Below are 12,643 nucleotides of genomic sequence, written 5' to 3' on the forward strand. Positions count from 1 at the left end.
GTATGTGCTTTTGGAAAGTGCAGTTATGTGATTAAACATTTCATCACACAGTATCTCTGAGACAAACTGAGCCTGTATTTATTTGTGCAATATGAAGAAAAAAAACCAAAAACCTATCCCATACTTCCTTGATGGAAATATCTGCCTCCATGTGGCTCTCAGTGTTTAGTCTGAATACCCTCATATGCATAGTGACTTCCTTGGGTACATCACTCACGGGAGGTCCAGTTAGTGCATTCTGAACAGCACTGTCCAGCTCACTGTTCAACTTCAGACCACTCCAATTGTTGCTCTGGTGCCAACACACATTTCAACTCCAAAGAGCCTTTTCCTGAGTCTAAGTTTGCTGTGCTCACAAAGGATCTTCGTATGGGTGTTTCTGTTGTAAAGAATCACAAGACTTGGGTTCTGCATAGACAGCACTGACTGGTCTTGGTCCATTGGCATGTAGCGCAGGAGTGCAGTAGCCATTGAAGAGCACCCTGTGTGAGGGGCAGTCATACTGACTGTGACTGGATGTCGGTGCAGGAATGATGCTGGAGTCAGAGGGCTGATCTGAGAACGGAGTGGCATACTCAGGCTCTGGAGGAAGTGGCTCTGCATACTCGGGCAGGCAGCCAGGAGTGTCATAATGGCTGCAGGTGAAGGGGGCAGTATAACACTCTTCTGAGGAAGGTTTAAACGTTGAGCCAACTTTATGTCCAATAGGTGTAAGAGCTGGCTCAGCATAGTCTGGGAGGATTAGAGAAGAAAAGAGAAAATGTAAATGTAAGAAAAGTCCATCCATCCATCCATCCATCCATCCATCCATTTTCATCCGCTTTGTCCGGGGCCGGGTCGCGGGGGCAGCAGCCTAAGCAAAGAGGCCCAGACCTCCCTCTCCCCAGCCACCTCCTCCAGCTTATCCGGGGGAATACCAAGGCGTTCCCAGGCCAGCCGAGAGATATAATCTCTCCAGCGTGTCCTGGGTCTGCCCCGGGGCCGAACTTCTCACCCTATCTCTAAGGGAGAGGCCAGCCACCCTTCGGAGGAAGCTCATTTATGTAAGAAAAGTCATACAAGATTTTTTTTTCCTGGTCACCTGACATACAGCAAACCTTCGTGAGATCAGAGGTCAAACCTGACATGATATTTGGATCTATCCTGTATCGTGACATTCAGTATCTCCATATGCCGGTATATCATCTCCTAATTGTTGCCAATAAGAACAAAAGCAGCAGAATTTTAAGGACAGTCTTAAAGATCGACCTTTTATGAAAATTAATTACTATGTAAACTTACTTCACCGTAAAGAAAAGGTCAAATGTGACCTGATATTTCAAATCTTTATACAGTACTTTCTACATGCGGACAGTAAACACCTTACAAGGCTTTTATAAAGAAATAAATCATTAGGTTGACCTTCAAGACCTCAGTGCATGCAAGGCAAATTATAAATGGCTTGTTAACATGACCCCAATCTGCACCCCTGCATTTCGAGCCGTCGTGTTTACAGACAGAAACAGTGACACGCACATACACGCTACCAATGACATGACCTACCTGATTGACCTAACTATAAATAAGACCAATAAGAGAGTAGCATCAATCCTGCAACTATGGCAGAAAGTAAAAAATCCAAACTGTTTTCAAAAAGACACAATAAACTAGTGAATACATTTATTCACTCAGTGTTACCTCATAAATTGGATTTGGCAGTTGATTAGTTTGAGGGGCCCGGGCACATTTACTTACATCGTACACACGCAGACTTTTACATAATGTTTAGGTTCTAAATACTGAAGCTGCTGTATCCTATAACATTTGAGGTCTGCTTTAAAAGCCAGCTTCTTGAAGTGCCTGCACAACAACAACAAAACCTGAATTTTAATAAAATCTGTTCTTCCCGTTATTCGTGCCACCCAACCACAGAGCAGCCTGGTCTTCTTTCTGTCAGCAGCTGCTCAGTTTTTCTCTCCACAAAAGTTCAGTTTTATCTCTGCACAGCATCCAGAACGACTCTGGCTTATCCTAAAAGTCACTCTGAATTCTGTGAGGTAGTTTTCCTATGAAGACTTTCTTGGTGCACAAACAGACTCTACATTTAACAGAGTGAAGATATGCACCGCAACTCCTGTCTGGGTGCTTTTAAAGTCATGGGATTTGTCGGCATTTCCGACCAGCAGAACCGTAGCTCCTAAAAGTTCTTGGTTTGCCAGATCAGTAGGTCACAGATCACTATTTTTATATGATTTGATGGTTTGATTGTTGATTTTGTTCATCTGGATGCAGCGTTTTCAGTGAAATGCGACATCCAGATGAACAACATCAACTTTTTGTAATTTCCTGACGGGGATGATTGAGCATGCATCAAGACATTTTTACACAAACTTAAACACACAGATACTAAAACATGTAGCAGCAGGCTACTTTCGATAATGGGAAAAACTCCACTTCTTGTTTACATCTTGCAAATCAATTTCTGGGAAACTTCTGCTTCTTTTCTACCAAATAGCTGTCTCTAGGACAATGCAGAGCGCTGCACGAGAAGTCTGGCCACCAACAACGTCTCATCTAATCGCAAGGATGAGGGCTGACGGTCTAGCACTTAGATCCATCCAGACTACTCTTTGTCCTCGCAGAAGACGCCGTGGTGTGGGAGGCCTGGACTTTCAAGAGCACACAGGGAGTCTAAGACCCAGAGCTATTTTAATTAGACAGGCTTTACTGAGGGCTTTGATTGTCTTAGCATTGACCGTCTGTCCTGTTTATCACTGGACCTCTCAGAGAAGGGCCCCCTCACTGAGGGAAGGGGTAAGGGAGGCAGAGATGGGACTGCTGGGAGGAGGGGGGGGGGGGGAGTAGGCTGAGTGCCCTGTATCGAGCTCCAATTAAAGGGTCTCTTTCAGTGAGCCTCTGTGGACCAAAGAAAGGAATGTTTATGGTGTGACCGGGTGATGGGCTAAGCCAGAGGAAAGAATGGACAGCCCGTGGAGAGAACTGTTTGCCTGTCAGGCTTGGTGTGAGCTACTCAAACTGACCACTGAAGCTAGAGACCATTAGAGCGGGAAAGATGGAGAGCCGAACACTTAACAGGACAAATAAACTTCAAAGGTAGCAGCTGACGACACTTGCAGAAGAACAAAGCAGCACCAACAACTTCCTGTAATTGATAAAAATGTGAATTCTCACCATTAAGAGGAGGGTTTGGTAGTGCATCGTGGACGTTTCGAACCAGAGGGTACGACTGTGAGCCGGGAAAACTCTTTTCCTTCAAACTCTGAGAACCTACACAAAAATCACAACCATAAAAATCATTGCAACATTAAAAAAGGATTCATAACTAAAAAGTATATTAAAAAAATAATCTGAAAAGTGCTAGACTTACTTGTGGGGACAGAGTAGGAGTACTTCATTTGTGAATCTTTTTTCCTACAATTTCAAATAACAAAAAACAAACTCAGAGGTTAAATAAAATAATGAACGTTGATATTTCGTGACAGCAATCCATGTATCAAAAATCAGTGACAGTATGTCCATACAGGAAAGTTAATTAGTACATGTGCAGTACCTTCGCTTCAACCAGAATCCAGCCAAAACACAACTGCCACATATCATCAGGCCGAGGGCCACGCCCACTGCTACTATTACTGGCTGACTGGAGGCTGCAAGAGTGCAAGAGAGTCTGTGTAAACAACTGAACACGTGTGAGGAAGGAATGCTGTTATTACAAAGTACAAAGTGCTGCCGATCAGATTAATGGCTATATTGCCCTGTTTGCACTGGTGTGACTCTAATCTACTCGTATAAACTTCATACAGGTGAGTTGGTGGATGACACAAGTACATACTCTGTTTTGTTTCAACTAACACGGTGCACTCAGTGGTGGTGGGAGTGGGGCTTGGGAGCAGTGGACCCGAGTTAACTTTGATGGACGGAGAGTCTGTTGGGGAATTATCGAGACAGGAAAACTTCACATCAGGAAACTCAGCTGCAAATCAAACCATGTTAAAAACAAACAAACCAAACTTTATTGTGGATAATCTGGAAGCTTATGAGCTACTGCCTACCACCGCCTGGTGGACGGGAAGACCTCGGTGTGGCCTTACTAACAGGACAGCCCAGGACCTGAATCTGAGCTGAAGCCCTCCCGTGCCAACTCAGCGGCTGGAGGCGGACAAATCGAGCCACCACAGGAGGAAACAAGCTATTGAGCACTCTGAGGTGTCCATCGGCGTAGGCCGGAAACACCTAAGAGCCACAAAGACCAAAATGAGTTAGCATCTGCATGTCTACTGCTTTAAAAAGCACAGGAAGTTGGGGCAGTGAAAGCATTAAGCAGAACACCTACCTTTCTTTCTTTGCTTGCAGCATCTTTGTAAAGCTTCCAGTTCTTTCTATCCTTACTAAATGAAAGGATGTAGGATTCCATGTAGTACTCATCTGATCCCGCTGTTACTATTCCTGAAGAAAGAGAACAACGCTTGTTTGATTTTGTTTCAGATCAATATTCAAAAAGAAATAAAAGGCTTCATGGATTTTAAACAACAAAAATAGTCCATCTCTGATTCATGAAATCACAATAAATTGCTTAAACCAAGCATATTTTGTACACATACTTATTGTTATTTTTACCTGTGATGTTGCTTCTATCGCTCAGCTCCATCTCCACCCACGGGCTCTGATCACTACTGTCTGCTGTCCAGAGCAGGAAGTTATGGCTGAAATCATTATTTCTGGCGTTCCTTGACTTTGTCTGCTCTTGACTGTTTTTATCAGCAAAAGATGAGGCGTTTAAAGCAGAAACAGCCAAGTTGTTGATACACTCTGTTCACGGATCAAAGGAAAACAAACAAACTGATGAATTATAATTTGAGCTTCATAGTAACACTCGCCTACACATTTTCATTATAAACCACACAGATTCATGTTCCCTGTGATGAACTGCATGAAATCAAGAAAGTAATGGACACTGTTTTGCCTTAAAAGTGAGAAGAAGAAGAAAAAAAAACCCTAAACAAAATGTGCAGAAATGAAAATCGCTTTATTTAAAGAAGCTAAACAGCAAACCGGTTGTTTCAGATAGTAATGAAGCCTTTAGCTTCAGCGAGGAAGAGCTGTGTTTGCGCTACTCCTGCTGTTCTCATCTTTTCTTTACTTCCTCTTTCCCACGCTGTCCAAGTCTTCTCGCCCACTATTCTATCGTCATCACTCCGATCCACTCGGATTCCTGCCCACCACCTCTGGGTGAATAGGTGTCGGCTTCCTGTTCTTTAAAACTCACTGCAATTCTGTCACTCTGCCTTTCATGTAACCCATGTCCCCCCAGTCTCCATAACATCCTGGATGTTCAGAGTTTCATCCAAGGTCTTTGTTTGCCATCTGCTCCACCACCTGTGTTTACACTTCAGGGGTCCATCCTATTTCCTACCTTTGTTGGAACACCGCTCAGCCATGCCGAAGGTCGTCTAAACACTTTCCTCAAACATCGTGAACATTAAACGTCATCATCTGAAGTTATACAACCCCAATTTAAAATAAAATAAAGTTGGGACACCGTGTAACATGTAAAAAATATGTAAACATTTTTAATAAACAAAACAAAAACAGAATGCAGTGATTTGCAAATCTCATAAATTCATTCACAATACAACTTGGAAAATGTTTAAACTGAGACATTTTACTATTATATTAAAAATATGAGCACAATTTAAATTTGATGGCAGCAAGACGTCTATTAAAAAATAATAATAAAAAACACGTTGGTACAAAAGGCTGGAAAAGTAAGTGGCTCTAAAAAAGAAACAGTTGGTGGAATTTATGCAACTAATTAGGTTAATTAGCAACAGGTTAAACCTCTATCGCGCAAAGAAGAAACCATATGTGGACAACGGTCGATGGTACGGGGGTGTCAGTGCATATTAAATCGAGGTCTCCACATCTATAAAGGCCCCACCAGTGCTGAAATGTATATAGAGGTTTTAGAGCAACATGCACTCCCATCCAGATGACCTCTACTTCAGGGAGGGCCTTAATAATCTCAGCAAGACAATGCTAAACCACCTGTGAGAACAGAAAGGCTTCAGGGTAGAAAAGTCTAGCTACTGAAATGGCCTGTCTGCATCCCGTACCTTTCACCAAGTTAAAACATTTTGAGTTAAAAGAAGCAGATCCAGAATAAAATATGGCTTTACGAGATCAGCAAATCACTAGATTCTGTTTTTATTTGGGGTTGTGAATGTAAAGTCAGGCTCATACCTTGGATGAAAAGCAGCTTCTTTTCAGAAAGTGATCCCCTGTCAAAAGAAGTGAAAAAGAAATATTGATAATCAATGCAAATCAGTTACACTAAACTAGCAGCTACACATTTCCACAAGATCTCATTTAAAATGTGGAAAACAAACACATACATTTTTGAAAGGACTCCATTGGCAAAGGTGGATTCATACAGTGTAAGGCTTCTCCCACGATTCACAGTGATATGGCCTCCCAGACTGTCAGATGTAGCTCCTGCATGGACTGCAGACTTGCACAGCACCGAAGTCTGTGGCAGAAGAGAGCGATGGAGCCTTTTCAGACATGTATTTGATAAGAAGCACAGTACAATACAGCTTTTCCTAATGAAATCTGCTGCGCTTACATCTCTGTAACCATGCTCAGAGTTCCCCCACACGTCCCCTGTGACCTTCTTGCATCCTGCAGGGCAATACACGCTGAGAAGGAGCAGAACAACATGTGAGAAATACTTGCAGCTCTACTGAATCGGAGATGAAGACGCAGAGGTCCACGGCTTACCTTAAATGCTGCGAGCTAAAATGAGATCCCCGTTGTAAACATGAAATGAGATCTGAAAACAAAAACAGAAAACTTCAAACGGCGCTCCTCAAAATGAATCTTTTTTTAACATTTTGACAGCATGTACGGGTGGACCATGTGTCTCGGGCTTACATAACACCACCTCGGCATTCGCTCAACCACACAAACAGACAACAGACTGTGTGAGACGGTCTGGGATGCTACAACTGTGCTATAGTCAGGCATGAGTGGTCATCACTGTTGATGTGACTAACGCCTTTGTTACTGTGAGCAAAGCGAAAGGTCCATGTGTGATCACAGCCAACAGACAGTGGTTTGTATGTCTGAGTACAGACTTAGCTCCAGACACTGCTGGATTTCATAAACAACTGAGCAAAAACAGGAAACTATGATACATAGTGCACAGTACACAAGGCCACAGCCGGGAAAATTAAGACTTAGTCTAAATATAGGCTATTCAGACTAAGTAAGTAAGGCTACATGGTTATTTTAAAAAATACCCAAGGAGAATCTGATATTGTGTATCATTTAGTGAGATTTGTGGTTTAATCCATGAATAAACATACCGGGTGTACGCATGTCACAACTGGCCGGGGTACAAAGAAAAACAAATTAAAAAACCCCCTGAAAACAAGAAACAAGTAGCCGCTGGGTTCAGAAGCCTTATAGCAACGAATACAGGACGGCAGTGGGCTTGGAGTGGTTAACAGGCTGAAGAAGAGGAGGGGAGGAGAGCTCGAGACGGTCCAAGTGACAGACTGAAGCTTGAGGCCTCATTCCATTCAGCCCGAGAGAAGGAGAAGAACTCCTGCTCTCTGAGCAAACACGCCGGAGCCAACATGGAGGCGATGGAGGGTGAATGCCAATAAGCAATGACTCATACACTCACGCGCACGTCAACACACGGGCAAATGTGTTATACTGAAGGATAAATAGTCACAGAACAGCTAGTGTTATGATTGTATCAGTGTAAACTTAAAAAAGATCTCTCTCACAACCCCACTCGCACCTATATAACATATAAATCAGGCAAATAACCATAACGTAACATAATGTAACAGCCTTGTTTCCCCTTTAGCTTCTGTGCTTTAGTGTGTGCATTTATTATATATGGTGCACAGTTGATTTTAAAATCTGTCACAGGCTCATCCCTGGCCCTGCAGATTACCCAAGGCCAGAAATGCTCTGGTGTTCTGTGGTTTTATTTCCTTCTGCGTCAAATTTACTCTGCTATAAATAAACAGTGAAAAAAATAAACCAATGCAATCGGAATAACAAAGAAGCTTCCATCAAAAGTTACCCAGCACGACATCAGTCAGAAGGCATAAATTATAGAGTACCTGGCTGCTGATCTGTGGCATAAGAGAGCAGAAACCCTCGTCCAGAGCGATGTGGGCCCGACTTGAACATTATTGTTACTTCATTGCTATTAAATGTCACATTCTTCCCGGCTGCATCAAGCTTCCCGCACAGAGGACCTGTGAACACACATTCCCACAAACTACGTTTATAAAGCACAAGAACATAAATACGTCTGTCAGCACACACGCCGGTGCACTATAAACATCCATTTCCAGTCCTTAATAATGAAGATTTGACAGTCTGTTAGACAGAAAAACACTAAAACAAAACAAAAAGAAGTTTCTGTAAGAAAGTGAGGCGCTGTGAAATCTGATGATGTATACAATAGTCAGCCTAGTGGAATATCTCTTGAATCTCTCAACCCTTAATTTGGAGCAACTTTTATGCCCTCAGGATACGATGCAGCTGGTTGCAAAACCTACACGTCTCCTGTGAAATATGGTTTGCCTTTTCTGTCAGTGCATCAACACAATGGCATGTCCTGAGTGAGTTATACAATCCAGACTGGAAGATCATCAGTAATGAGTGGGAACAAAGTCTCTGTCAGTAAGTATGTCAATTAAGATTTGATGAGGACACGGGAAAGTTCTCATCAGACATCTGGTGTGTGACCACATTTTTGTATTCCCCTCTCCCTTAAAATGTGTATTTATATATTTTAAATTAATGACACAAGACATGTCGCTGTTCAGTAAAATAAGGATGAGAACAGTTTGACCTTTGACTTGGGGCAGGAACCATGAGACAATACCTGCTGCTGCTAAAACTAATGTGCATGTGCCTGAAAGAAAGAATCTAAAGAAGTACATGAGGTTGTTTAAAAGACAGACTTTGATTTCATTTACTTACTAAAAACAGGATTTGTTTGGTTCATTGCCTCAGGGTAACATTATGCAGCTAGACCACTTTTCTTAGGGCAATGATGCTAAAGCAGTGCTTCTAAACTCTGATCCTTCCTTCCTCGCTCCACAACACTTGATTATCTGGTTATCAGGCAGCTGCAAGCTTTTCATTCCCAGCTGCAAAGTTTGTGTGAGTGGGGGTCACAGGGAGAACCTGCGGGGTAATGTTTTGACAGCACTGACCTGTCGCTTATGTGAGCTGGCAAACAATACACTAAGATGGACTTTTAACAACTTACAAGAAATGGACACAAAGTGATTTTATGAGGAAAAACTACGATTGGACAGCGAGGGTCATTCCCACAGTGGGGTCAGCAAATGTGATGAGAGTGACAGGGAGTGAAAGGAGACCCTAGAATCAGGTCTGAAGGGTCAGTTCAACCATACCTATGTGATGTGGAGAGAGCTTGAAAATGAACTTGATGTTTATTAAAATAAAAAAGAAATATTTAAGTAAATTTGTTGACTGATATGTCAGAGACCCCCAAACTCTCTACAATATAGTAAATTCATTTATTCTCCCACCAAAAATGTTAACTTTATTATTTATTAATAAATAAATAAAACAATCAAGAGGTGTGCTCACCCAGGCTGTGCTCTCCGTTTTTGTCTGTGATCATCACAGAGCCATTGCTGCAGCCTGGACTGCTCTCAACGTCAAAATCTCCAAAGAGCAGTCGCAGCGTGCGCCCCTGTGGTACACGAAGCCTCCACTTACACCAGGCGTTACTGGGGTAGGTACCCGGATAGTTCTGGGAGGCTACGGTGCCCGTCTCTGGTGCCAGCAGCGTATGTCCACAGCCATTACCTGACACAAAACAAGCACTATAAGAAAGCTACGACAAGAAAAAAAGGGCACAGTTCACACGGTAAAAATTAAGATTAACTTCTAACAACTTCTGATTTCCTTTTCTTTCAGTTTCATGTTTCCTAATCACTCACTTCTAAAACCGATACAGAGGTCTTAACCCATGCCTCATTTATTTAAATTTTCCTTCCAAGGAGCCAGATTTTCTTGTAATGTTGTTAAAGGTTTCTTGAGCGACAGTGGCTGTCTCTTCACCGACGCTCCATCCAGACCAGAGGAATGTTTTCCTTTTATTTGTTTGTCAGGCCACTTAACGCTGACCTATGAATCATTCAAACATAAAAAATACTGGTGCTACCACTGCTACCTCTCAGCCTCCGAACAGATGCACTTGTGAAAATCCTGAGTGATTTTTTCGAAAAGTTGACCACTGATATCAATTTTAAAATCCTTGGTGACTTCCTTCTTGAGTTATCATGTTTAACTGCTTAAACTTCTCCATTACTAACATTTTTTCCCGGCACTCATCTCAGCATCTTTTGCCTTTTGGTCACAAATCTTTACAAACTGAGTCAGCATCTAGTTGATTAATATTTTCAACTGTTCAGCTGCTGACGGCAGTGAGCAGAGTGGAATTATAGACCTTAAGGAAAGCCAAAATGACATAACCTGAGACGGCTACGTAACTGGCTCTCTTAATTAAATACAAATATTAAAGGCTTTGTTAATACACCATTTCAAGACAGATGAGCAACGAGTCTAATCTGAGCATGTACGGCAGCTCAGGGCATGCTTATCCTTCTGTCATCACGACTTTTTGAAATACCAACGAGGGAAGAGCTCAACTGTAACACCTGTGACCTGCACGTTGGATACAGAGCAAAACATAATTGTTTAAGATTAAGTACCAAGAGGTGCTTTTCCCCAGGCAAAAGCAAGGAAGGAAAAAAAAAAAGCATAGTGCTGATATACTACATCTTGCTATGACTAACACTTGAAGAGGAACAGAAAACACAAACATTCAGATGGTTTAAGATTCCTGTTGGTCACAATAATTTTTTCCTACAGGAGTCACACAGAGATTGGTGTTGCGGGGGTGACAAGCTCAGACACTAACACTCCCTGCCCTCACTTTTCACTCCCCCAAGTAATGTGCTCCAAGAATGGTCAAAACCTGAGGAAGGCACCAGGGTCAGTCTGAGCCTAAACACCAGCGCTGTCCTTGCTTCCCTTAAAAGGCTCCTGAATATTTGTTGACTGGAAGTTACAGGGTAGCCTTCCATTCGCCCTGTGTCTCCTCCTGCATCAGCCGAGCTGGTCACCTCCTTCCCAACAGCACTTCAGTTCCTCATATCATAAGCCTTCAACTGTTATTGTCCCCCCTCAATTCCCCAAAGGATTCCCTGGAAATACCGCAGCCACATACTGTAACTCTGGGCAGCAGAGCATGGATCTGTCACCTTCCGGAGGCCGGCCACGGGGGACTTTTCCCAGCTTTAAAGAGGGCGTAATGTTGGGAAATGTCTGGGTGACCAGTAATTGCCCCCCTGATCACTGGGCTGTTTCACCCACAGTCTGTTGGGTTCGTGTTCAGGCTGTTCTGACCTGTTTAGAAATCTCAGGAGCTAAACCACATAAAGCTTGGGTGTTAGGATAGCAGACAGTCCATCAGAAACACGCCAGCAATATAGTTTTCCACTTCATGCTTTGTTGGCAGGTCCTTACAGGTCCACACTAGCAGACAGGATGTTCACCTATGCTACCTGTCACTACATCCCCTTATTCAATCCCGGAGGTAGAAATGTTTCCCCCAAACCTAGGCCCCACCAAAGCTGGGGCATAGCATATTTGCTAAGTTAAATAATGATGTATCCAGGGCTTAATCATCTTCCGATGTGCGGAAATCAAAGCCCCAGAGACAGACAAAAACAACACTGAAGATTTGTGGTATGGCTGACTGGTGGAGTCATAGTCTGCAGGGCAATAGCTTGTTTGTCTATGTTTATATATGGTCACTGTGATTCATAACAGGCCTGACTGATGTGTTGAAAGAAAGAAAAAGACTCTGGGAAAGGATTGCTGGGATCACTAGGTACACACGGGCAAGGAAAGAGTTTGTAAAAACTGTTAACATGACTTCCAATGGGCGACCTTTGCACCTAAATACAGACACATTAATGCACTTTAATTCTGGCTTAGAGCCATAAAGATGATCGGAACAGCAAAATAAGTGTGGATGTGTACAGTGCAGAATACAGGACAAGGTATGGTGGTCTTTCCAACAACAGTTTCTGATGAAAATGCATTAAACAGCAATAGTTAGCGGGGTTATATGACAACAACTATCTTAAACACAGCAGAAATGTGTTTTAAAGGAGGCTGCCGACTGGGTGCTCATCCTACGTCATCAGTCTTGATTATTAATAATCGTGCGATTAATTTAAACCAAGCGAGTTACTTATCAGCTCTAGTTGCAGCTAACGAAATGTGCGAAAATCCGTCTCCCACGTCACAATCCTTATCTTATCAAAAGCGTCAACATAACAGGCGTTTTCTTACCCTCCTGGCCGCGAACACACACCGAACAGACGCTTAAAGCGATCCACAAACCGCCAATGAAAGACTTCACAGCATCCCCGATGTTTTCGCACTTTGCGAGCATGATTTCCAGGAGCTCGGCGAGGAAAAAGTAAGGTGCATGCCTCGCTGACTCGAGGGGTCTTGCTTCAATAAAAAGTTGGAGCACAGAGTACTGGATATTTACTATTGGTCACGA

The 12,643-nt window shown here is 42.8% G+C and overlaps 1 protein-coding gene across 1 annotated transcript; it reads right to left on the minus strand.

Annotated features, from left to right (window-relative positions):
* Positions 1-55: 55 nt before the first annotated feature.
* Positions 56-12,603, minus strand: LOC113031391 (discoidin, CUB and LCCL domain-containing protein 1). Its single transcript, XM_026183434.1, has 15 exons — positions 12,427-12,603; positions 9,646-9,867; positions 8,136-8,273; positions 6,775-6,826; positions 6,620-6,692; positions 6,390-6,523; positions 6,238-6,275; positions 4,615-4,806; positions 4,331-4,443; positions 4,050-4,230; positions 3,830-3,922; positions 3,551-3,644; positions 3,368-3,411; positions 3,172-3,267; positions 56-732 (listed from the first exon to the last, which is right to left on the minus strand). The coding sequence occupies exons 1-15, from the start codon at positions 12,527-12,529 to the stop codon at positions 353-355; spliced, it is 1,953 nt and encodes a 650-aa protein (XP_026039219.1). The 5' UTR covers positions 12,530-12,603; the 3' UTR covers positions 56-352.
* Between the last annotated feature and the right edge of the window lie 40 nt (positions 12,604-12,643).

This window comes from Astatotilapia calliptera, chromosome 11 (assembly GCF_900246225.1).
Source record: "Astatotilapia calliptera chromosome 11, fAstCal1.2, whole genome shotgun sequence".
In the NCBI taxonomy this organism is placed as follows: domain Eukaryota; kingdom Metazoa; phylum Chordata; class Actinopteri; order Cichliformes; family Cichlidae; genus Astatotilapia; species Astatotilapia calliptera.

What these genes read in the sequence shown, in the direction of transcription:
- LOC113031391 (XM_026183434.1), bottom strand. Translation starts at nt 12,529, where the DNA reads ATGCTCGCAAAGTGCGAAAACATCGGGGATGCTGTGAAGTCTTTCATT. An exon ending in GTGTGTTCGCGGCCAGGAGG is followed by an intron (nt 9,868 to 12,426) that starts GTAAGAAAACGC and finishes GTTTTGTGTCAG; the next exon opens with GTAATGGCTGTGGACATACG. An exon ending in GAAGCTGCTTTTCATCCAAG is followed by an intron (nt 4,807 to 6,237) that starts GTATGAGCCTGA and finishes ATCCGTGAACAG; the next exon opens with AGTGTATCAACAACTTGGCT.